General features: G+C 38.4%; 1 protein-coding gene across 4 annotated transcripts in view; it reads right to left on the minus strand.

The window, feature by feature from the left end:
• Positions 1-25,330, minus strand: part of MPPED1 (metallophosphoesterase domain containing 1) — a 63,188-nt gene that overhangs the window by 33,605 nt on the left and 4,253 nt on the right. For 3 of the 4 annotated variants that reach the window (XM_054514993.1, XM_054514992.1, XM_054514990.1), the window contains exons 2-3: positions 15,722-15,984; positions 10,565-10,750 (exon numbers count right to left, since the gene is read on the minus strand). In XM_054514993.1, coding sequence (XP_054370968.1) covers positions 10,565-10,750; positions 15,722-15,873 — 338 coding nt within the window. In that variant the 5' untranslated portion in view covers positions 15,874-15,984. Of the gene's footprint in view, positions 1-10,564; positions 10,751-15,721; positions 15,985-19,669; positions 20,417-25,330 lie in introns of those variants that run through there. The other variant, XM_054514991.1, reaches the window with a different exon arrangement.

A 25,330-nucleotide genomic window follows, 5' to 3' on the forward strand; every position in this document is an offset into this window, starting at 1 on the left:
ATTACTCTAAATGTACAGTTACATTTATTATAGTGGCGGCCAGAGGCACTGCTGTAGTTACAGGTCTGTCAGCTTTTCAATTAACAACTGTGTTTTTGATGAGTATGCATCTCAGTTGTTTGTTTTATTCTTTCATTCCACACCAGGCTTTGGTAAAATTATTTCCTTTTCTTTGTCTCCTTAACTACACTTTCTACCTTTCAAATCTTAATTTTTTTACTAACAGGGTATTTTCTGCTGCTTATTCATAGATTTAGCAATGTTTTGTTCAAACTTTGCTCCTTGGAAGGCTTTAGAATGTGCTTTGCTTTATACTCTGAGGGCTCTTGAATTACAAAGTCGGACTTAGGTGTAAATCTTTGAAATCTTGTTCCTGCCTAGGCACTGCTGTTGTGAAGTTATGTGTAAGGAACAGATTTCTGCACAATTTGTAGCCCTGGCTTCCTTGGCTAGGAGCAGGACATCCCCAAGGGCACATAATCTTATAGCTGTTGTATGGCTGTGTTCCTATGCACAGTCCTAGAATAAACACTTTCCATTTTTTATCCCAACAGCTCTTGATTGTAGATAATTCAAATGCTTCCATGTTCATCAGTTATTCCCACAGATGCACCCAGGATGGAGTAACTGCACTCAAAAAGACTCTGCAAGGAGTCTTTGTGGCCATGACACCCTGGCTGTGTTAATCACCACACTGAGTTTTCAGAAACCAGCTGAACAAAGGAAGTGATCTTTCTCCACCACGTAGCACTTGTGAGACCTCCTTTGGAGTGTGGGGTCCCATCCTGGGCTCTTCAGTGACATGAAAGCTACTGAGAAACTGAGGCAAGCCCATCAGAGAGCAGCCAAGGTGGTTGGGATGAGAGGAGAGACTGAGATCTGAGGCTGTTCAGACCCTGAAAAGATGCAGCGTAGACCCTGCTGCTGGTCTGCAACCACCTGAGCCCAGGTAAATGCAGGAGCAAGTCCTTCTTAGAGATGCATGACAAGCAGCAACAGGCACAAGTGACAACATGCTACAAGGAAAAAATTTTACTATGAGGATAGTAAAAAAGTGAAATAGGCGCTCTGAGCAGCTGGGAAATCTCCTCCCTCAAAGGCACTCAGAGTTCACCAGGCCAAGGTTCTGGTCTCTAACCATGCCTGCTTTGAGGAAAAGGTGGAACTCAATGTCCTCCAGAGGTCCCTTCCATCCTCCCTGATTCTCTAGACTCCTGTCAAGCCACACTGGAAAACAAACCAGAATTTTAAAGAGCCTGCAATGCTAAGACAAATCCAAACCTCATTTTGTGTTTTGATTGTAACAAGTCTATGGAACAAGTCTATGGCAGACGGGCAATTTAACAAGTCTAGAGAGTATGTTCCATTAACTCTGGTGTAAATTTCTCATACTACCCATCCAGCAGATGAGTAGGACTAAATCCCCAACTGATAACCAATTAACATTTGATTCTAGCATATGGCTTTGCTGGTGGGCAGGTAGCAAACTCAGTATTAATACAGAAGCTCTGTGTATACAATGATATTAAAGAAAAATTATGGCTGTCACAGGAATCCTGCACACATATCCAGGACAAAATTAATTCCCCAGAAAAAAAATAAAGCAGGAAGCATGTAAGAAACAGATCTGCCCTTCAGGAGTGCCAAGAAACACTTGCAAGAACATATGCTATGGGAGTCAAATATGTAATTTCAAACAAAGAAAAAAAGAAGATAAGTTATGAATTTGGGGGAAGTTACATTTTTTGTCTGATCTCTTCTTTTGACCAGCCAAAACAAGACAAGTGTTTTTGTCCAAAGTCCAGGGATCCTTCTGTTCTTGGCACCTGAGAAGATTCTACTAAAATATGCCTCTAATCTGGCCATAAACTGCAACTAGAATCAGTTGGAAAAAATTTACCTAAATATTTTTCTGTATTAAAATACCACTTGGATGGAATAGGTTATATCTGGAAATTCACACAGTCTTTCTGACATTACCAAGGGGAAAAAAAATGAAGCAAAATGTACATTTAAAATATTTTGGGGTGAATAAAAATTTCATTTCTAGGCAAAATTTCTTTTTTTTTTTTCCCCTAAAGTAAGTGTTGGGTTTTTTAACTCTCATAATGTTTAATTTGTAAGAAACTAAAATTATTTTCCTCCATAATCAACCTATATCCACTTCATCCTATTTGGATTTGGAATGAAACATTTACAAATCAAAATCCTATCAGAAACACACTGGCTCTGATTCAGCCCTGGGCTTCTGAGTTTTCTCTTTCAGGCCACATTCAACCTTTGCCTTCTGCCAATTTGGAATGGGGCTCCAAGCCACCATCCACCTCTGTCAGCCTCTGTCTTAATGTGGGATAAGAGATTTCTCCCATCCTTTTCCTTCTTCTTGGCTACATGACTCTTTATCTCTCCTGCCTTATTTTCCCCTTTCCATTTTGTAATCTCCCCTTATATGCAATAAAATGCTGGAGACACAATATCTTGCCCTTAATTTAGCAGTTTTAGAAAAAGATATCTTTTTTCTTAGGGAAAATATGGAACTTGCTGAAGTACAATGCTTTAGACTTCTGCCTGCTTGTCACTCTATATCTATCTGAAACTGCCCAGCAGAATGAAAAGCCATTTACTATATAAAGACCTCAAAGGTAATTATGTTCCCTTGAATTTCCTGAAAGTGTCTAAGGTAAATAACTCCCAATCTGAAGGAGAGGTTTCAAAGGAATGAGGCAACTTGGAACCCACAGCAGATCTACGAGACAAGATCCAAGAAGTCAGGCAGCAGTGGTTCTTCTCCCAGAACAACTCCTTACACAGAAAAATTGGCCCTAAATTTCCTCCATCAATATAGTTTCTTATCATTTGAGATTAGTTTACTATCAACAAGCTTAGGTTATCATATTTAACTTATATATAGGCAGATGTGTTATCATCTTACAGACTTTTTCACTTCATCCATGGAGTTTTTGTCAGTTTACAGCAAAGCTTCCTCAGAAAGTTTCTTAGCCTTCATTTGTTCAGGATAAGAATATGACAGCAGTTCTGGTAATATAATATGTATAGGAACATATATATTTCTTCAGCTAGGAACATCTTTGTTTATTCCTTTCATTACTGCAGATTACTAATTAAGAAAATCAACCAAACATCTAATTTTTGCATGTTTATGCACCAATTACAGAATTATTGCAGTAATTTTTTACTTCCAAACTCCAGTAGGTTCTTTTTATGGCGAACATAATTTTTACAAAATAACTTGAAGTGCTGGGGAGCCATTACTTGGACTACAGGCTGCATAATGCAGCCTGTTGAGCAACACTGTCTGTTTGCTATTTCTTTGCAGCTGAGCTTGTTCAAAGTGGAAGTCTGTGTTATTAAGGGTTCATCTTGTTCTATTATCAACCAAGTAAACCAGATCAACACTGCAAATAATCCAAGAGCAAACTCATGGTGTCCATACTCCAGGCTCCTCTTGTACCAAGTGAAGCATCTTTATCAACTTTGGACCTCCTCTGAAGCTCACAGTGGTTATCAGCTCCCAACTTTGCCAAGCTAAATGCAAACCTGGACAGGCAGATGTGTTTTGCTTCTTTCCCGGTATTTTGTACTGAGCAAAATTTTTAGTATTCATTAAAAGAAGTGACAATCATGTAAGTGCCCACTTAGTGCTTCTTCCCTCTCATTTCAACCTTTTAGAATACAGCAGTGAGTGATACAGTGGAAAGATTGCATAACTGTCTCAGATTGCTTTTTAGCATCTTTTTGACAGTTCTGTGTTTAAACACTGGTGCTGATGTCTGGGAAATTCACATTAACATACTTTTTGAATGGTGTGTAATCTGGAATAATACTGTAAATGAACACTCCCTCTGAAGTCATCTGTAACCTTCCAGCTCTATCCATTCTTGCATTGAAAAAGCCAGTAATTATACCAAACACTAAAACAGCAAACACATAAAACACTGCTCACGTTGATAAAACAGGATTCCTTAAAAACAGAGGAAGGCAAATCAAACTAAAAAAACACCTGATTATAATCCAACTTAGGCTCTTTGATATACTGTGCTTTATACCCACCCATACACTATAATTGGTCAAAATTACTTCTAAAGGAAAAGTGGCTCCTTTTAGCCTGGTTTATTTAATTTCCCTGCAATTATGCAGAACCAGCCCAATGCATAACTAGGCCATTAGAGTAGCTGCAGTGAATCAAGACAAAAGGTTACATGGATCTGCACCTTCTGTTCACCTGTGGTCTGTAAGAGATGTCTAAAAAATTGCACAACTGCAATGTCTGCCTGGACTGAACCTTCCTTTGATGTGTCCCCTCAGCTTATGGCACTTGATGGCTTGAAAATCACTATGTAAGTCACAGTCCATTTTCATAACTCTGTTTGGGGTTTTTTTGCTTCCTGGGATAGTTATAGTCTTAAATTTTCTGAGGAGATATAATTCCTACCACATCTTTTCTTGCCCCCAGAAATATTCTAGTTTTGGTTACAACTTGTATCTGGGGACCATGAAAAGGAAGGAGCTGGGAAAACTGAGTTTAAAAGTAACAATTAAAAAACGTTTTACACTTCCTACATGGATCTCTGTGCACACTGATACAGATTCCTATTCAGATCTTCAGATCCCACAGAGGTGCTTTCAGCATCTCCCACTTGTCACCTTCTGGAAGGGAAGACTACAAAGAGCCATGTGTCATGTCAGCGTACGAGGTGCACAGCACTAATAACTATGTTTAATGTTTGTGTACAGTGCTGCACAATAGGTGTTCAAAGTGCTGTGCTGAGAATAATTAATCCTCCAACACATTCATGTAGTAGGTGGATCAAGCATCATTTTCACAATTTCACAAGGGGGAAAAATAAAGAGGCTGTCAAATCTGAAGATGACTAACTAGAATTTGGTTGCCTGTCTTCCTCAGGCTCTTTCAAATCTCTCTGCCAGAGGCAATGACAGTTCACAGACTCACATCCCAGATCTTTCCAGTTCTGTGGTTGTTCACTTCTGGGCCACACTACCTTCCTAAAGCCACCCTTGTCTGCTAGTCAGGGATAAGACTAGGTATTTTTATTCACTTACTCATTTGAAGGGTCAGGGATCTCAGTATTTATGAAACCTCAGGCTCAGAATCCTGGAGTTTGGGTACTTTTCAATGCATTAGTGGAAGGAGGCAAGCTCAATATTAGTACAAAGTTCAAGAAATCCCCCAGAAGCTCATGGGTTTGGAAGTTGGAAATGAAGGAACAATGCTTTAGCATGTATCAACTCTACAGCTTCTCACCACTGGCACAGGAAGTCTACGTGGAAAATAGTCATTTGGATCATCTTCCCAATACAGGGATGCAAATTAAATACTCCTCACAAAGCCAGTTTAATATTCTGAAGTTCCTAGGACATCCTAACTCCCCAGAACTGGAGAAATACTGGGAGAGTGCATTGCAGTGCAATTTTCTATGTCTGAGTCTTGGATGTATAAATGCATCAAGCCACCTTACATTTAAGAACAGCAGTAAAAACCAACATTTGTTTTCAGTATGCCCAGTCTTTTAAAATTGACATCTGTTCTGAATCCCTGCACAGCTAAACGTTTTTCACTGCATTTCCAAAGCCATTCTTTTGTAAATAAATAATTAATGCTTAAATACTTCTTTCAAGGGGTTTCTACATTAACATAAAAATAGTGTAATTATCGATGGTCAAAATGGCATGACTACAATATATAAATTCTAATTCCTTTTGCTGCTCTGAAGCTGATTTTTTTCATCTTCAACATGGTTTTAATCTGGTTTAAACATGAGTATTACTGAACATAAAAATATACCTGTTAAGAGAGGAAGAAAAATAATTACTATCATTTTGCAAAGCTGAGCAGTAAAGCAAAAGTAAAGCTAAGTCTAGTGACCACAAGTTTTTCTGAAGATCTTTTTTCAAGACCTTTAAAAAGCAGAGATGATGTTTATTAACAAATCTCTGATTCTGTCTACAGAATCTAATACTACAAGTTTAGATCATATACAATCTAATTCTAGAAAGAGGTAATGTTCTAGTAATGCTAGTTATTACAGTTGGTAGACATCTTCACTCTAAAATATTTTTTAGTCTGAAAAAAATCTTATCCTTTGTGCTGAGTTTGCCTAGGTCAACTTCTGAAATGCATGCCAAATAATGTAATCCTTTTTTTTGTCTGTATTTGTGTGTGTACAACATGTAATAATATTTTCAGGAAAATACTCTGAAGAGCTAATTATTGTTTTCCATTACAACTGCAAGCCACTTTCTATTTTTTTATTTCCAATTTACCTTGAACTTGAATCTCAAATAGAAAGTCTGTCTTAGAAATTGGAAAATCTCAAGCAAACACACTGAAACAATATATATTACACAATGTGTTAGTTTAAGTAATCTTCCCAATCCATGCACAGAAGAGAATTCTCAGAGAAAAGATGGAAGTATGTGTTGCAGCTTATACCACAGATCAGCTATTTAGTTAAATTTCCAGGAAAGTAACCCACAAGCTCAAAGTGACAGCGGGTCCTGGAGCATACAATTTGGAAGTGATATTACAGGCTTGAGCAAAGGGAATTACATGAGCAACTGAGCCAGGCAGGCAATTTTCAGTGCCAACAATATAGGAGATAAAAAATAGAGACGGTTTTGGAGTCAGTATTTGATGAGTGTACTAAGGCAGGACATATGTCTCTGTATTTGTCCTACAACACATTTGATTGACATGCAGGTAAGGAAGGGAATAAATAACAAAACTCAAAATAATGAAAAAGCTGCCGATTATTTTTGTCTGTTGGAAGTGTTATCATTAAAATCCCCTGAACATGCTGGAAAATTAGCACACATTCAAAGTCATACCAGGCATTCTTATAAATCATCAGAAAGTTTCCCTGGATTCTTGGTCTTCTGTTCATTCCTACCATAAAACATACCTTGTACTTCATCTTATTCTGGTTCTCCAAAACTGAATTTTTAAATTTGGAAGAAAAATACAGTAAGAGAACAAACTAGATAAAAAAAGGAAGAAGTTGAGATATGATAACAGGAGAAGGGTCTATTCAGAAAAAAAAGAAGGGAGGGCAATGAGCAGGTTGGCACTGTTTGTATGCTTTGTAAACTGACTATTCATCCCCTATTCCCTTAATTTCCTAAGTTACCCTGAAAAATGCCATCTCATTGTTCTGTTAAAAACAGAATAATCCACAAGACCAAAAAGGAAAAGAGAGCTAGGAAATTTCATTGTGCAGGGAATAAATCTGTAGTGTTCTCAGAACATGTGCAGTTCTGGTCTCACTCCTTTTATAAGCATGTGGAACAAAGAGGTACAAAGAGTGACAGAGATGATCAAAGGCATTTAAGGACTTCTGAACAATCTTCAGCCTGAAAAATATCTTAGGGGCAGATATGGAAAGAGCCTAAAAGTTCTTAAGCAGAATAAAGAATGATAAGGTTTTTCACTTGCCTCTTCCAGTATTAGGAAATACCAAATGAAATTAGTAGGTGACAGGTTCAGAATAAGCACAGTTCATCTCAACATCCCTGTCATATTCTGGAACTCTGCTGCAAAACTGTGTCTGTGCTCAAACTTTGCACAGACCCAAAATGCAATTAGAAAACTCAGAGAAGAAAAATCTATATATTAAATTAAAAGTAAAGCTGGACTGCCTACCAGAGAAGGCTGAGAAAATAAGCACATACAGTGATCACCAACATTTTATCTCTTCCACAGAATTAGACACCAAGCCAGCCCTACTGAAACCTCAACTCTCTCCCTGAGAAAGGGCTTAGAGAAAAACACGCATGACAGAAAGTAATTAATCACCAGAAAGAACAAACTGAAATGAACTAGAGGGCTTTAGGGGTCAGAAGTATAAAACTTGGTGACTAAAGGGCTGCCAAAACAGAGCACTTGGGTAGCAGCCCCAGGCAGGGACAATACTGGGATCGTAAGCGCCGTTACCGAGCTGGTAGCGGCCTTCCTGGGAACCAGGGACAGTCAGAAAAAGAGAACAGATTTTAGGGGATGACTCATCCAGCCAATGTGCCTCTATTAGCACAACACTTGAGCATGTGCATGATAGAACCATAAGGCCCATGGAAGTTAATGACGGTAATGTAAAATAAATTTTCCATCAGACAGGCACAGGAGTTTTGTGTAAAGCGCAAAGATAAAATCTGAACTTGCTGAAGGGCGAGTTCATCTGGAAAGATGAAACAGAGAGATCAGAGTGGCACAGACCCAAGAGGGTATGGCAGAACTGAAAACTGAAAGGTAGGAATCAATGATGCACATAGAGACTTGGAGCAAAAGCGGGAGGAGGGTTTGTATCTTGTGCTTGAGGGGAAGCTGAGATCAAGGGAAGCTGTACCAAACCTGGTGTTTATTGCAAAGCAAAAACAAAGTTGTAATCTAAGGACAGCAGGAGACACAGATTAGACAAAGAAGTGGGAAAGCGAGCCCTGCACATGAAGGAATAAACAGGGAAATCTGGCAGCAGCAAGGAAGAATGTCAGTGGAGGAAAAGTTGGTGCCAGAGTCTGTCAGTTACTTTCTCAAGAAACCAGTAAAATATTAAGAAAGAAGGAGAAGGTTGGATTAGCTGCAAAATTATGGAAGGTACTGGAAGCAGCCATCTAGAAAAATCAAAGCTGTTGGAGACTAATGCGTTCACAAAAAAATGGACAATCAGCAAAACCTTCTGAAATTCCTTCTCAATGGGGATGCTTTTAACCATTCTGCCATTTACTGCAGATTTTGTGAACACTCAGTATATTGAAGAGTTGATAAACTGGTTGTTTAAAACAGCCAAACAAAAACTTTATTAAAAATTTAAGTTAAATCTTTATTTTAAATTGCCAAGAAACTAAAAAAAACCTTTTAACTTGATAGCTTCCTGTATCTCAAATCTTTTGCTCTTGCAAAAATATAACTCCAACCACCAAGATCACCTTTTCCCAAGCGCACGCTACCATGAAATTGGAAGCATGCCTGAAAAGTCAGAAAATTAAGCCTTTTTTTTTGGAATAAAAATGATGAAGAGAACATCACAGAAATGCCTTGGGAAATCTTCCTACCATTCTGAGAGGATTTCAGCTTACAGACATCTTCAGAACACCGTACAGCTGTGACCAGCAGGGAGGCAGATGGAGAACTGGAGACAAAAACTCCAATTGCAGCAAGCAAAGAGCACAGCCCCATCCTTGCTCACCAGCAATATCCCAAAGCACTTCTCTTCCCACACCAGCAGATAAATAAAATCAGGATTATTTAGAATGTGTAACCATATGGTTTGAATAATTTGTAAATGCTATTTTCAGCATATTACTATAATATATGGTAAAGACCTACAAAATAGAGTCAAAACTTACTGTTTTATAACCAACCTGTTCCATTTGGGTGCAGAGACAGAGTTGATGGCTCTATATCAATTATTCCACGTGCTGTTCCTACCTTCATAGTCATAGAAAAAAACAATTGTTCCATGTGGGGCATATTATTGGGTTCCTGAGCTCAAATAAATATTTATCAGCCTTGCTAATAATTATTTGCTAGTAAATATTTGTTTAAATTGTGAAGTCCTGACTTTCCTTTTTAAATTTCATTTCAGCCTACATGCATCTGTCTGCTTTGTGCCTTCCTAGTGGATTGCTGCAATATGTAGCAAAAAAAAAAAAGGAAAAAAATGCAAAAATATCAACTACAAGAAAGAAAATCAACACAAAAACTTGAAATCTGTTACCCTTAAACTGGGTCCTTTCTCTCTCCAACTCCTTCATTCCCTCTCACCTTTTTTTAATTAATGAAGTCTCAAAATCCAGAAGCCACTTTTATTCTAAATTAAGGTATCTGCAATGCTGCAAGAACAGCACTGATGAGGGTTTTTGTCTGGATACAGTGCATGCTTTCCAATTTTTATTTTTTTTAATTTTTTTTTAGCATACACAAAACATTGCAGAAGCACATGTAAATCATCACTCTCTTGCCCAGTGGAACAGAATTTCAGTTAGCAATGCCAAAAGTTGCCTACAGAAGGCATCTACATCTGGTCTGCTACATCCAAGGCAGCAACCACAGGCACACAGGGTTTGCTTTGTTCAGAATTCATCTCTGTGGCGCAGCTGAGCCTCAGATATTAAAAAAACCCTCAAACCTATGAGCCCTCTGGGGTTAAACAGAAAAATGTTTTCAGTCACAACAACTTTTTAGGGGACGCAGCAAAGCTGTAACAATGTATGCAAGAGGTTTTATGTAAATCATTAAAGCCTCCTGACTTCAATTGTTGCTAACACCAAGAAGTTGCTTAATGTACACTTGAGAGTGTGAAGGCAGAACAGATGAATAGTCTCACAAATCCTATTTGCTCAGTTGGAAAAATGCAAAAATATTTGTTGAATCTAAGAAAAAAAATCTGATTCCTGCTCACTGCCATTCAAATTTAAAAGTGAAATTAATATTCATGATTTCTGAGTGTGTGATGGTTTTTAACTGGGAGGCAGAAGGGGCAGATACAATCAGTAAACAAATTTACTGTCGAATCCACACAGAATTCAATACCTACCTAGCCACTCGTTGAATTTTTTTACTTCACTAGGAAGCCCCAGCTCAGTAAAATCACCAGCATGTATTAGCACATCTCCATATGGCATTTGGATGGGATCAGTTCTCGAGTGAGTATCAGAAATACAGACAAATCGTGTGTATCCTGGAGGCTTCGGAGCGTCATGGGGCACCGGATCAACCCTGCAGGAAATGCATCATAACAAGGTTATAAAGTATTTACCTACTCCTTAGTGTCTGCTTTGCAATTCTGACACTACTTTTTTACCTTTACAAAAGAGTACACAGACTTCTAAATCTGCCGGATGGAAGGATTTGTTAAAACAAACCTAACACTAATGGGAGGTGTAAAAATTCTTGATGTTCACATCACAACATTTGCAGTATTTGTTGGGTAGATAGATTAATTTAAAGAGATTAGAGATTGGACTATGGCAGTAACTCTGACACAAATACAAATAAATCAAAGGTATTGCCATTTTCAAAGGAAAAGTACTATCCCATTTCATTGTTTAAATATGATTACACTGTACACAGGAAAAAGATTTATTTTAGATACATAAATACATTTAGATGCTTTTTTTTTCCTAATTATAACTTCTTTTCTTCAAGTTACTCAATTTGAGGAAATTTAATTAACACATTTTGGAGATATGTTTCAGTGTGTTAATGCAAAGCAACATAAAAAGTCTCCTAACAGCTGTAAACGTATGCTAAAGCCTGACTATTGTCAGGACAAAGTGACGACTTTCTGGGCTTAATTACACTAAATGAAATCAGATGCTGTGGGGGGTGAGGCTGCATTGTTCAGAACCTAATCTCTACATTCAAAACTGAAGAAACTAGATCTGGCCCAGTTTGATGAGTCTCACTTGTATTTTACACCCGTCTGAGAACACCCGTCTGCCATAGAAGGAATACTTGTTTTCAAATCAATCTTTTTAACCTCAATCCGTATTTTGTTTGAATACATAGAAGCAAATCTATCTATATGCAGCTATACTGTATCTGCTACTCCAGTTAGGGAATTCTGGTGGAAAAAAATCAAAAAGCAAGAGATGCAAGAGTTATATTAATGTCACTAGAAACCAGAGAGATATGCAGAAATGTTATGAACTATTTTACTTTTACAACATTTCTTTTGAAAGGGCAAATAAAATTAGTTTTGCTCACTGTTGCAGTATACAGTACATATTTCTATCCCTTGCTGGCTGTGCTTTAATTCAGGAGCTTACTTTTATATAAACAAACTCAGGAGAAAAAATTATAGAGATCTTTGCTTTTAATAATACTACTTCTGTTTACTAGGTAAATTTTCAAAAAGCATTTTAGTGCTTAAAAGGTGTAAGATAATAATCTTTAATCACTCAACCTTTTCTCTGTGTCAAAAAATCTATGAAATTTATAGACAGATAAACTGAGCTGGTTTTGACAAGTTCACAGGATAAGTGGTAGGGTGAGGAACAAATCTAAAACACTGAAATTTTTTTAAATACAGAAAAAGGTCTTAGCATTTTCTACAATGTAACTACAAAACCAGAGTATGAACCAATTATTTTGTACCCATCTTTGCCACATGGGAAGAAGAAATATTGGGGTTTTTACAGCAAAACTGGAGGAGCAGCCTTTTTATACAAACACCTTAGGGCTGTCTTTCTGAAGTTCAGGTTTTGAGCAGAAAGTAGCTGAATATGAGCTGAGGGGTAAACCCATCTGTGATCAAATCCTACTTGATGAACTACATGCCAGGGGCATACGTAAGCAGGGATGTAGTGGGAATTCCAAAATTTGGGTGGCAAAGAGTGCGGTGCTTCGACTCCAAGTAGCTGGAAACACCTTGTGTAGGACATGTGGGGAAGGGCAGATGACGGAAAAGAGCTGAGATGTTAAAAATGCCTCTGTTTTGGAGGAGGAGAGAGCTGCTCAGGGCAAGCTCCAGGGGAGGCAGCAGGAGTGCAGAGGAATGTGAGTGGTGAATGGTGGGGTTCAGACTGGGAGGTGAGAATTTGCCCTCAGGTGGGAGCTGGGTGAAGGATGGTGCAGTCAGTTCACAAAATGAACTAGGATGGTTGGATAAAAATGATGAGGGGCTGACCTTGGCTATCACTGTAGCTGTTCAGGCTAAAAGGATTAAACACCAGTGCAGTAAACTGAATTATTGCTCTTCCCGCCCAACACTTCCCAAAGCGAGTTACAGATCACATTACTGAGCCAGCTTCAAATCATGGATACTGCCTTGGCAAACAGAAGGATATAGACTGGTCTAAAACACCACTCTTTGACTTTTCATGCTAGGGAAGCCTTTAAAGCAGGTACAGCTTCTCCTTCAGAAATCTTTTAAAGCTCAGCACAGCAGCGAGCCGGGTGTTAGGGAGCAGTGTATGTTTCACATAGGAAGCTGTGTGGAAAGAACAGCAGACTTACCATGGCAACCCCATGCAGCACATAATGCACATGCTTTGGATGGGGATGGGGAAGGTGTGGACAGCATTTTCCTGGTTGCTGAGGTATGTGTAACTTTCAAATTCTCTGCAATAGGCCAGAGAATTTTCATGGGGAAAAGGCATCAATATAAAAAAAAAACACCCAAATAAATGAGATGCAGATTTCTCATGTTGAAGTGAAATGCATGCACTGAGACCATATATAGGTAAAAGCATATGTCAAGTTTCACAAACTCATCTAAGTTGTATTACTGGAAATAATTTCTGAAGGCTCAATCCCCATATTCTTGTGTAACGCATTCCCACAGCAGCTGTCACACCAACACCCAATGCACAGCTTGCAGCATGAGCAGAGGAATACAGATCTGCTGATTATTTTTGTGCAAATGCTTTTGTTTTTCATTAGATCAGTAAGAAAACTTGCAGAGAAACTGAAAAGTGAAGTTGGAACATCTCAGAGCAAAAACACTACTAGAGGTTAGTTTATACACTAGATTTCAGTACTTCAGGAAGGAGTGAGACAGGCACTTTCCAGAAATGACTGATGGACTTGAAAACACTGGCAGAATTTACCATCCTCCTTGTCAGAGGCAACCCAGTCATCTCACAAGCACAGGGATGCCAGACTACGACAGGTCTAGAAAGGGCTGTCAGCATGTTCTGGGAGCTAAAACATCGAATAAGAAATCCAAACCTGCACAGTGGACCAAGGAAGAGCAGCAGAAAAGGAGCATACAACCCTCTGCCCCCCCTCACCCATGGTTAAAGTAGTTTACTGAGAGTTCCGATGTTAACACATCTGTGTGAAATGTTGCTGATTGTCCACAACATCACTAATGGAGGTATTTTGAACCATGCACAAAGCCTTCACCTCCCTGAAGTTAAGGACAAAACTTGCATGCACAGAAGCAGGGCTAGGATTTCACCCACAACAATCATGTGAATAAAATGTGCTTTTGTCACCCTTTTTATGTCTACTTTTCCCTTCTTTGTTACTATTCTGTTCACTGGTAGGAAGAAAAAGCAATCCTGCTGGTATTCAGAAACATTATTTACTATTTCTGTACAAAGAGAAAGCGTAGGTCAGATTGTGGTACATGTTTCAATTGATTTGGCCTGTTTTTCTATTTGCACAAGCTTCTTCAATAGTATTAATCATTCATGAGAGATTGCTAAACTCTTCTGAGGAACTATTTTCTAAGGATATCTTATTTTCAACTCCTTGCTTGGGTGCTGGGTTTCGATTCAGGAGGCTTAGGTAGTTGACTGCCTAAGCCTCCAGTACCACGATTTCTTACTGGTTAGAAGTTTAAGCAGCATATTGTTGAGAGCCAAGTGAATAATAAATAACTTTTTTTTCAGCCCAGTAAAAAACATTTAGCTTTTAACATCAGGAAACAGATTTCTGAGTGTCCAGGAGCTGTCTGAATATTCACAAAAAATAGCTAAGCCTCAACAAATCAGGCAACCTGCATTTGGCATTTTCATTTGAAAAAGTATTTCAGAACCCACATTTGTTTGTTTGTACTTTTTCTACCATTTGCCAGCTCTATAAACAAAAGATGTTTCCCAGTGCTAACACTCAACTCATTTTACTGTTTGCATTTCAGTAGGATCTAAAAAACCCCAACACAGACCATAATATACTGCCCCCAAAAACCAAGTGTTTGCTCACCATCTTGATATACATGTTAGTCATCAGATTTTTTTATATAATCTAATTTATGCCAAAAAAGCATTCACTAAATAGACACACAGCATTCTACCAGTCACAAGTGCTGAGTTTTTTAACTGCAGAAATCATGACCTACAGTTTTAAGTTATCAAATCATATTATATATGACAAATGTAAATTAGGTGACTATTTGTTCAGTCCTCCTAAAGGAAAAGGGTTCTCTTTAAAAAATTAAAACCAGCCATCTGATCTAAAGATAAGGCTGCTTCTCTCTTTAATATACACAATAAAATGGTGCAGACATTTTCATTCCTTATAAAAATATTTTACAGTAGAATTTTATACTTAATTTATTTGTAATAGCTTTACTGTTTTACTCTTCCTTCTGGCTTTAAACTTTATGGCAGGTTTCATTTTGTAATTATAATTCTCCACTTTACATTACAAGTAAATAATCTAGAGCAGTTAATTTTACTGATGTTGTCATTATATAAGAAGTCAGAAACAAACACATTATTTTAATTACTCTTTAAGCACTTGGCACTTTTGGAAAGTAAGTTTTCGGATGGGTGCCCACAGTATTTTATGTATTTATATGATTTTTCCCTTGTATGCAGCTTTAATATAACTAACCAAACAGAATGTGTGCTGTACAGATCCAGGCTTGGTATGTTCAGCAACCATGTACATTAATATGCAAGTGCACAAAGCAAACAAACATTAGTTATTGAGATTGCAGAAAGTATCATCCTTGTATCATCTCGTGTTTTATTGCCACCACTTGTTTTTTATTTCTCTTTTCAATACCTAAGTACTATGTATTACACTTACACCAGTGAGGAAATCTTTCTCCCATCTTTTAACAAAGTACTTTTCAAATGGACTGATTTCTTGTCATTATAGTAAATATTATTAGAAAGGCAGCAAAACAGCGTTCCTTGAATTCTTTGTGACTGGTCCATGGAATACCACATCGACAAGGCAATAACCATTCCGAAGGCTGTGCCGGAGCAATAACAGCACTATAATACTTACATTTGCACATGCGGGGGCTGGAAGCGTCCCTGGTTAATGTTGTAGAACGTGAAAGCCTGTGTGGGGTTGGAGCTGTACTCATCCACCTCGATGATGAGCCGGCTGTGCTGGTGCCTCCTGGCTGCCATGATGTGGGACTGGGCGAAGGCCATGTCTGCGCGCGGGGCCGGCGCCCTCAGGCCGCCATCTCTGCTATCTCCCTGCTGCGGGGGCCAGCACCATGGCAGCCCCCGGCCCGGCCAGCACGCTGCCCTTCCAAACACCTGCGGCACAGGGAGACACGCAGCGTGACTGTCGGGCACTTCCTCTGCTCACAAGTGCTTTGTGGAACGGGAGGGGAAGGCGAGGGACGGAGACAGACTGCTCAAAGTACACAAAGTTCTCTAGTCAGCAACCTGGTGAACGTGCTTTACTAGGGGTGGGAAGCACGGAGTGCAAGTAAACTTTCTACACTTAGAAATGTATAAAAACGACTTTGTGAGAGCTGTCTCTCCGTGATGCACAGAGGAGAGGAGCCATAGTAGTCACCCTGTCGCACTCGACGCTGTTAGCCTGGTTCAGCACCAATCTGATCTTTGCTTGTGGCCTTTTTACGATTGTATTTTAATTATGGAATAAATTCTCCATATTAATCAAATTGGCTCATTCTTTTATAACAAGAACATAGCTCAAGTATTTCAGACTTTCAATCCAAACCCAAAAGATAAGACCAAGCCACATCAAATCACAATGTTTTTGCAACACAATCGTTTACATTCTTCTTTTTTTTAATAGAATGATTAAGTTTTATTCCCCATCCTCCCTCAGAAAACCCCCACCAAACCTGAAATGGAATACATGACTATAGAGCACTCAAATGCAAGTAAATTGAACAGGAACCAGTTAAACTATATTTTCTCAAAGTCTGTGACATTAGAAAGAAGCATTGCAAGTGCCTGTTCTCTACATCAACAGAAGAGTGAATGGCTTTCTGTGGACTCGATCCTAGTTTTATAGCATCACTGATGGAACTCCTTGAGGAACACACAACTCCTTGAATGAAGGACATATATATGAAGGGCTCCCCTCTTCAAATAATTTACAGTCAGTAATAGCCCAGCATTCTGAATTCACAGGAAAACAGAATGATTCCAAGGCTAACACACAGTTAAAAGTTACTAAATATTTAAAAAATGTAAAATCCCTACAGGTTTTATGTTTGGGAATAATTTTTTCCCCGAAGGTTATGCAAGTCTAGAACAGCAGTACCAAAAATGGGTAGGGGAAGAACAATGTGAAACTAACTGGAATGCAAAGAGTATCCCCTAGAAACAGCAGAAAATAATTTAAATGTGAATTTTACTCCTATTTCCCAGTTTTAATAAAAAATGGATTATAAGCTAAAAAGGTGGGTATTTTTACACTATAACTTTGCATCCTTTTTAAAAGTTGTCTGACTTAAACATTGACTTCCATGCAACCAGGGGCTCTTTTCTTCTAGGGAATACAAGCAATCTGATTCAAATACTTATTTCATGGAAATTCATGCTAGAATGCAACAATTCACTTAATATGCAGAGTTTTGGAGAGCAGGACTAGAAGTATTTTCTGTGACCATGCTGATGTGCCTTTCTGCCATTCTGAAGGGACCACTGCCGAGTGATGGATGAGGGAGGCCTTCACAGTCACTCTGATTTTTAAACCTATTTATAAGTACTTAGGTCCAATTCAGTTTAGTGGAAGTAAAGCACTTAAGCATCTTTAAAAATCTGGGCTGCAGCCCTCTGCTTAACTACTGCAGATGTTAAGTGCTCCAAGAAGTGGCAGAGTATTTTTGTTTGGGAAAATCTTGTTCTCAGGAAGCCAAAATGAAAGATTCAGCTTGGCTTTTGTTATTGGCTGAATGGCTGTAAGATGATGACAACTTGCTGTCACTAACAAGCCACAGCAAAACAGCCTCAGAATAAAGGAGCAGATTCCTACATGCCCTCCCCTAGAACGGAGTGGTAAGGAAATGCTAGAATAACAACAAAGAAAATTTGGGATTTCAAACACTCTCAGATGCTGAGTTCAGGCTGCAAAAGAAGCAGCAGCACAAAGGAATGTGCCAGAGCAGGGGGAGGGAAGGGAGGCACGATCCTTGTAAGAATAATCAAGTACAAATTGCTGCATTTAGGAAATAAGAAATTATGACAGCAGATGTGAAGAACCTTCCCTAAGGAGCTTCCTGTATTAAATGATGCATTTGTAAAGAAGTTTGAATAGTCAAGGTCAGAGATTTTATAGGGGGCAAACTGTTCTAAGTGAACCTACTTCTGTTTGAAAGAAACTGTTAGAACTGGTGACCTCTAGAAATATTCTCCATTAAGAGAAATAATTTATGATTCCACACCTCCATATAAGGATTTCAAACTACCTGAAAAACACAGCCTTTTTTTTACAATTTGGGGATTGTGCCCACTTTACACACAACTGAACCAGGGTTTCAAAGAAGTTAAGGCACTGCCTTAGGGACCTAGAATCTCCCTTTAGCCTTGGGAAGCTCTCAGGAGCTCACAGCAGCTGAGGAAACAGCTTCTGTCAGTCTCCTCTTTGGCTTCTGTCCTTTACAGCTTGTCACAAGTCAGATGTCAAGTCTGCTGCAGAAACAGCAGATAAACCTGCATGTACCCCAATATCCACCCTTTGGCTCTCCTCCTCTTTCTGGGTTGGTGGAATGGCACGTACCAACACAATTTAACTCAAAAGACAAATTTGTTTGGGAACAGAAACACATCCAGTACACCAACTCGACACACCCTTACTGCTGAAGAGCTCTTTTAAACAGGGAATCCACCCTTGCCCACGGGAGAGCGAGTGAACCACACACCATTTGGCCAGCCTGAGAGAATGGCAGCAAACATCCAGCAAAAAGTTCATCCTATATACAGGTTAAAAATGGGAAGACAACCTCTTTCCTTTGATTAAAAAAAAAAAAAAAGAAAGAAAAAGAGAAAAAAAAAGGAGGGAAAAAATGCAACAGTATATTGAGTCTTCTGCTCAGTGACAGTCACTCAGTGCCAACCCTGGACACATAAAAAACATAAAAACAAGATGGAAAGGGAAGGAAGATCTAGGAAGAGGAAGGAGAGGAGAGGAGAGGAGAGGAGAGGAGAGGAGAGGAGAGGAGAGGAGAGGAGAGGAGAGGAGAGGAGAGGAGAGGAGAGGAGAGGAGAGGAGAGGAGAGGAGAGGAGAGGAGAGGAGAGGAGAGGAGAGGAGAGGAGAGGAGAGGAGAGGAGGAGAAAGAAAGGAAAGGAAAGGAAAGGAAAGGAAAGGAAAGGAAAGGAAAGGAAAGGAAAGGAAAGGAAAGGAAAGGAAAGGAAAGGAAAGGAAAGGAAAGGAAAGGAAAGGAAAGGAAAGGAAAGGAAAGGAAAGGAAAGGAAAGGAAAGGAAAGGAAAGGAAAGGAAAGGAAAGGAAAGGAAAGGAAAGGAAAGGAAAGGAAAGGAAAGGAAAGGAAAGGAAAGGAAAGGAAAGGAAAGGAAAGGAAAGGAAAGGAAAGGAAAGGAAAGGAAAGGAAAGGAAAGGAAAGGAAAGGAAAGGAAAGGAAAGGAAAGGAAAGGAAAGGAAAGGAAAGGAAAGGAAAGGAAAGGAAAGGAAAGGAAAGGAAAGGAAAGGAAAGGAAAGGAAAGGAAAGGAAAGGAAAGGAAAGGAAAGGAAAGGAAAGGAAAGGAAAGGAAAGGAAAGGAAAGGAAAGGAAAGGAAAGGAAAGGAAAGGAAAGGAAAGGAAAGGAAAGGAAAGGTCTAAAAAAAAAAAAAGAAAAAAAAAGAACAGCAGTCACTGAAATGCCCTGAATGCCCTGTGCTAAACAGAAATCATCTATGTAACACACAGGATCAGTAAGCATAATTCAGTATCAAGCTGATAATTCAGTATCAAGCTGATTTCAAGCTCATTTCAGATACATACACAGATGTCTTTGAACCTTACCTTTCAGTCTATGGTTTTCTTCCTGCATAAGTGATTGGCTGACTACTGACATTCTTGGTGTTCGACAGAACAAGCTGTCTCCTTCCAGCTTGACTGATAACCAGACTGACACCCATTACTCCCCTCTTTCTCTTTCCATTTCCAATAGTTCCCCAAATTGTAACTTTTCCTTTCTTTTAATATTCTGAAATGTATTGCTTTCCCAAACCACAGTATAAAATGCTGCAGGGAAATAATTATCGGCTTCTGCAGCATGCAAGTTTTAAAATTATATGCCCAGCATTAACAACACAGAGAGTTAAGACTTAAATCCCCACAGCAACAACATGCTAACCATCCTCTTCCCCCAGACTTATGGAGCTGCGGGATGTCTGCCAGGGAAAAACAGAGAAATGTAAAAAGGACTGCAAGAACATGAATACTAAAATAAATACCACAAACCTGGCTGTTGGAATCACAGACTGAGAAAAAGCTATTAAATCAGCTAAGCCATCTTCTTACAGAAGGCAGGAATGTTCTCTGTACAATAATTTCCTGCTGTTTTCTCCAGCATGTGTTCAAATGGGCCCCAAAGTCCACTGTGTGCAATGGACACTGCTCCAGCCTTCAGAAGGCTTCACATCAGGACATAAACTGTGAGGATTGAAACACCTCTCCTAAAGAATTACTGGACTAGGCAGCTAGGACTATCCAGATATATTTAAGTACTTTATGAGATCCTCAAATAAATCTTTGTATTAAGATTTTATATTTTTTTTTACTTTTTCAGCCTGAAATTTCTGGTGTTATATCTCACCAGCATAAATATTTCCCCATCTACATGAACTTCCCAGCCTTTTTATACAACCTATTTATCTTTTTTTTCATTTCAAGCCAATGTTTTATTTTCATCTCACTTCTCCACTCACATATTTTGCTTTATTCTAGGTTCACTCTCATGACCACTGTCTCTTCCCAAATCTCACTCCACTGCCCCACTGTTCTCTCCATCATCCACCCTTTGTCTCAAGTCTAAAAACACCACTGACACTTCTTGAAAATAATTCCTGCAGCACAAAATGTGAATCCAGAATTGAAGCTACATGGATCAAGCAGATGTCACTGAAATAATAAATAGAAACCAAGATAAAATATTGATTATGATAATTTTAATAATAATTTTTAAAAGTCAGTAATTGGGAGAAAACTATAAAGGTGTTCTCTGTTGAGGACTGAACTTTGCTAAGTTGCAAACATCTGAAGGTCAAGAAGCACAATGTGACTGTAGCACATCACAGCAAGAAGCTGAACAGGAGTAGTTGCCAGATTTTCCACCACCAGTGAGACAAAGAGAGAAGAGAATGCTGGGACTCTAGGCAGTACCAAGGTCAGGGGCAAAGAGGCAGCTAAAGAAAACATGTTCATTTTGCTCAGCCAGCCTCTCAAGCTGATGTTTGGGGAGGCAATGAAAGAACAAAATGTAGTATCAAAAAAAAAAACCAAAAAAAACAAGGAGGCATTTCCATGCAGCTATGAAACATCAAAGCTGTATTTTTTTCAGGGAAAGCCAGTAAGACAAGAGCAGTAAAGCACCTTAAAGAGGAGGATGAGTTTGTGATAGACTACATGGTGACACACTTTCTTCTCATGCAAATCTTGGACACTGCTAAGCAGAAACTCTTTCAAGAGCTTTTACAAGCACCCAGGTCTTCCCTATACTACAGTGCCCCTCATAAACTGTCAGATCACCCCTTACATGAGGAAGTAGACCCTTTATTTAAACCTCCAAAATCACTACAAATGTCAAAGCAAAATTTTTGCAATAACCAGCTCCACCATCACAAATTCCTGCTTTTGCTTTAACTCCGGAAAATGCTTGTTACAAACTGACCACCAGTAAGTGAACATACCGAGACTAGAAAAGCAACCACTTACTCTGAGAAATAGGCTGAAAATACTAAGGATTTTTGCTAAAATACCCATTTCACACAGTTCAGATAGAGGCCAATCAATGGAATCAGTCTGCTATCTTCAGTTCTGCCACTGGAAAATGAATATTGAAATAATCCTAAAAAGGCATTCTTCTGTGGGAAAGGACGACCCAGGGAAATCACACTGCTGTTGAAATCTTCCCAGAGAGATACACCTTCCTCTTCCTCCTCTTCATCTTCTGAAACAGCATGCAGGTCCTGGGAAAGCAAAACCACTGGGCCTCCCCTTGGCAGCCTGGTGTTCTCACCTGACAGATGAGGACTTTAAAGGGAAGGAAGCACAGTCAAATGTCATGGAGACACTTGAGGATTTTAAGTTTGATCACACACACTTCTACTGATGGAATCATTAGGCTTCCTAAATTAATAGGATTTGTTTGAGATAGGAACATTTCCCATTGCATTTAAAAAAATAAACAAAACTAAAATGCACTTCTAGGCGTTTTTAGAAAACATCTGAGGTGAAAACATTCCTGTGCCAGCAAATCTAAATTTGATATCAAACAAATAACACTCAGTTCTGTGACTCCATCTTTTCCCTGGAAGTCATAGCTATTTCCACCCATATAAGCAAAACCAGGTGAACGTAATTCTGAATTACCTGTAAGCCTCAAAACCCTACTCTTTTTGTCCTCTTCTGTTTAGAATCTCATATTTCACATATCAATGAATACTTCAGTGCCTCATCATATATCTCACATATTTGTTAACTGCAGATCTGCAGGGCACTGAGCAATCTGGTTTCTAACATGGAAAAAAAAACAACAGTGACTTTGACAGACCTCTTATTTCTCTATAATTCCAACCACCTTAACCTGCATTAGGAAAAAATAAAGGCAACTAAATCCCCCAGGTTATTTCTCACCATTCTAAAACACACATCATTGCTCTCCTTTGCAGGTTATAATGACCTGTCACATACAGTATGAGAAAACTCTTGACTGGATTTTTTTTTCTACAAATTAGTTACTTCCTTTGCTCTAGAACATAAATATTGCACATTTCTCTCATTATTTTCTTTATAAAAAACATGAACATACTTGTGAGCTTCAACTGTAATAAAAAGATTATATGGAGACAGCAAGTACAAAATGAGATAAATTATTTGGGTTTTGGGACTATGTGGTAACATCCACTTCTATGAAGTTTATATCCAAAAATATACTGTACCTACAGCACACCAAAGTTCTGACAAGGCATCCAGGAAAAGATACAGACACTGAGTTCAGAAAATACAAAAATGGCACATTTACCTAAGAAATCCAAATCTGTATTTGTTTAAAGCAGTTACCACTTAGAAACCTTCTTTGTCAGTCTTATTTTGAATGATCATATGATTTTTAATTACTTTTTCTCATTTCCCTACTTAGTTCCCAAAACTATACAGTAAATGAATATTCTATTTATGAAAATGTAGTTTTATTCTGGCTCATTAGCAGTATCATTTTCTGAATCAATTTCTCATCCGTACAAATAAACTGTTCATTTATTCAATTTGAAAAATCAACAAAACCTAATAATATTGCTTTGTTTCCACCTTAAAATTCTGCTTTACCTTATATTCAATATATTTTAGATACTGGAGTGCTCTAAGATTTACAAATAGACTGAATATTTGTTGAGGCTAAACGCATTATTGTAATCCTACATACGACAGTGCCTGAATGTATAAAAACATTGTAATATTTCAATGAAATATTTAAATGGATACTTTTTTAAAGTAAAATCAAATGTTTTTCCTGAAAAATATAATATTTTCACTCAATACTACCTTTAGTTATCTAAAAATACCTGCAGAGTAGATAATCTTTGTAAGTAATTACCTCTAGGGAAGGAAATTTTAAATAAATATCTAAGAGCCACAAAAATAATTTCTCACTTTTGCCTTAGTCTCTGGCAATAATATATATTCTGCTATGTTACTGTAAACCGTGTGTATATATTCATTCAGGAAAAAATTAGAATTCCCCAAATGAGAATACTCATTCTAAAGGAAAGTAGCTAAAAATACAAGTTATGCGGGAAATTACAAAAAATGGACATTCCAACAGAAATAAATTAGGGTTGTGGGTGTTTGATTCTACATTTCAGTTTGCAATTTGGGCATGTCATCTACTCCTGAATCTTTCAAGATATTATTTACTGAGAAGAAGACTAAGTACTGAAACATATTTAAGACACAGTTTGGTTTAATTTTAAATTGAAGAATGTTCTTTTTCTTTACTCTTATGTGACAATTGGCCACATCCTCATTTCCTAGCCTAGTACAAGCCCTGCTGGGTGAAAGCCACTTGCCTGCGACACTCACTTTATCCAAATTGCTTTCAGTGGAATTTGTGTGTAATGAATTGACAGGCTCTTCCTTTTTCGTGCAGCAGCCCCGCTTGGCTATGGATTCATTTCTACTGCCAATATTCTCATCTGATTTCAGAAAGAAATCTGATGCTAACAACTCTTGAAAGGACAAGAGCACAAAAAAGAAGTGGCCTATGCATCCCTGTAGTTCAAGATGAATGAAATGACAAAAGTGCCAGCACATATGTCAAAGGTGGGATGTAGAACACAGCTCACATGCAAATATATTTATAGTGATACTACTTCTGGCATCAGTGTCTCTTTTTCTACTAAGACCTGGAGATAAATTATAAAATTAAACATACAAATCCTTCACAGCTACATTTTTTTCTCTTATACACAAAACTTTGAAAATTTACTATGCTGTCATATTATTTCTGCTGTTTCCACTTCTCCCTCATCAATCCCACTGAAACCCTTCATGTCATCTGATTCATGTCCAGGCAGGGAGTCACTGGGATTGTTACCTTTATTTTTCCAGGTATTGCCTCTAGGACTGATGTAAGGAAAAAACAGTCAACAACCACTCCTACCCTGAAGTCATGTCCACAAAGAGCCCCCCTACGTGGTCCATGTGAGATAAAAGAAAGGCTGCCCCTGAACTGTGCACGGCCCATCAGCTGATTCACTGGCTGCTTCAAACACTCACTTGAAAAATTATAGCTGCACTGGTGAAAAGATTTTCATGGGACACCAAAAAAATGCTAAAATAAAAATACACAGTTTAGAGATGGAAAGTAAACAGAGATCAAAATGTAAAAATATCTGGGAGGAAAATAACCAAATTCTGAAACGAACTCACTGCACGTTTTTGTTTCTTTTCCCTTCTGTTTTATTTGATCAACATGGTGAAATCTGGACATTTTTTTTGATGTTGACAAACCTGAGGTTTCTACTAATATGTGTTGAAATTGACATTTATTGTCATTCTTGTTGAAGGTACAAGCCAGTTAATCTCTGTCAGTAGCTAAACTCTAATCTACCCCATCCCTACTACATTAGGCAAGGTGTCTTACCAAAATCCTCTCGTATTAGGGACACAGTGTTGAGGGACAAAACTCAGAACAGCAATACAGTATAGAAAACCTCCAAATTGAAATGTTTTGCTTTTCTACCAAAGAACCAGAAGAAAGGCTGTCCACAAAGCCAAAATAATCCTTTTATGAATATATTACGAGTGTCCACAGACCAGGTGAAATCCAGCAGCAAATGATGATACAGCCCTACAGTAAAACAGTCTCTGCCCCAGATTACAGCCTCCAGAAACTCAACAAAGGATATGGGAGAAAAACAATGTAGCACAGGAATTATCAGTGCAATGGCAGCACACTCTGTT

This window comes from Molothrus ater, chromosome 5, assembly GCF_012460135.2.
Source record: "Molothrus ater isolate BHLD 08-10-18 breed brown headed cowbird chromosome 5, BPBGC_Mater_1.1, whole genome shotgun sequence".
Taxonomy (NCBI): Eukaryota; Metazoa; Chordata; class Aves; order Passeriformes; family Icteridae; genus Molothrus; species Molothrus ater.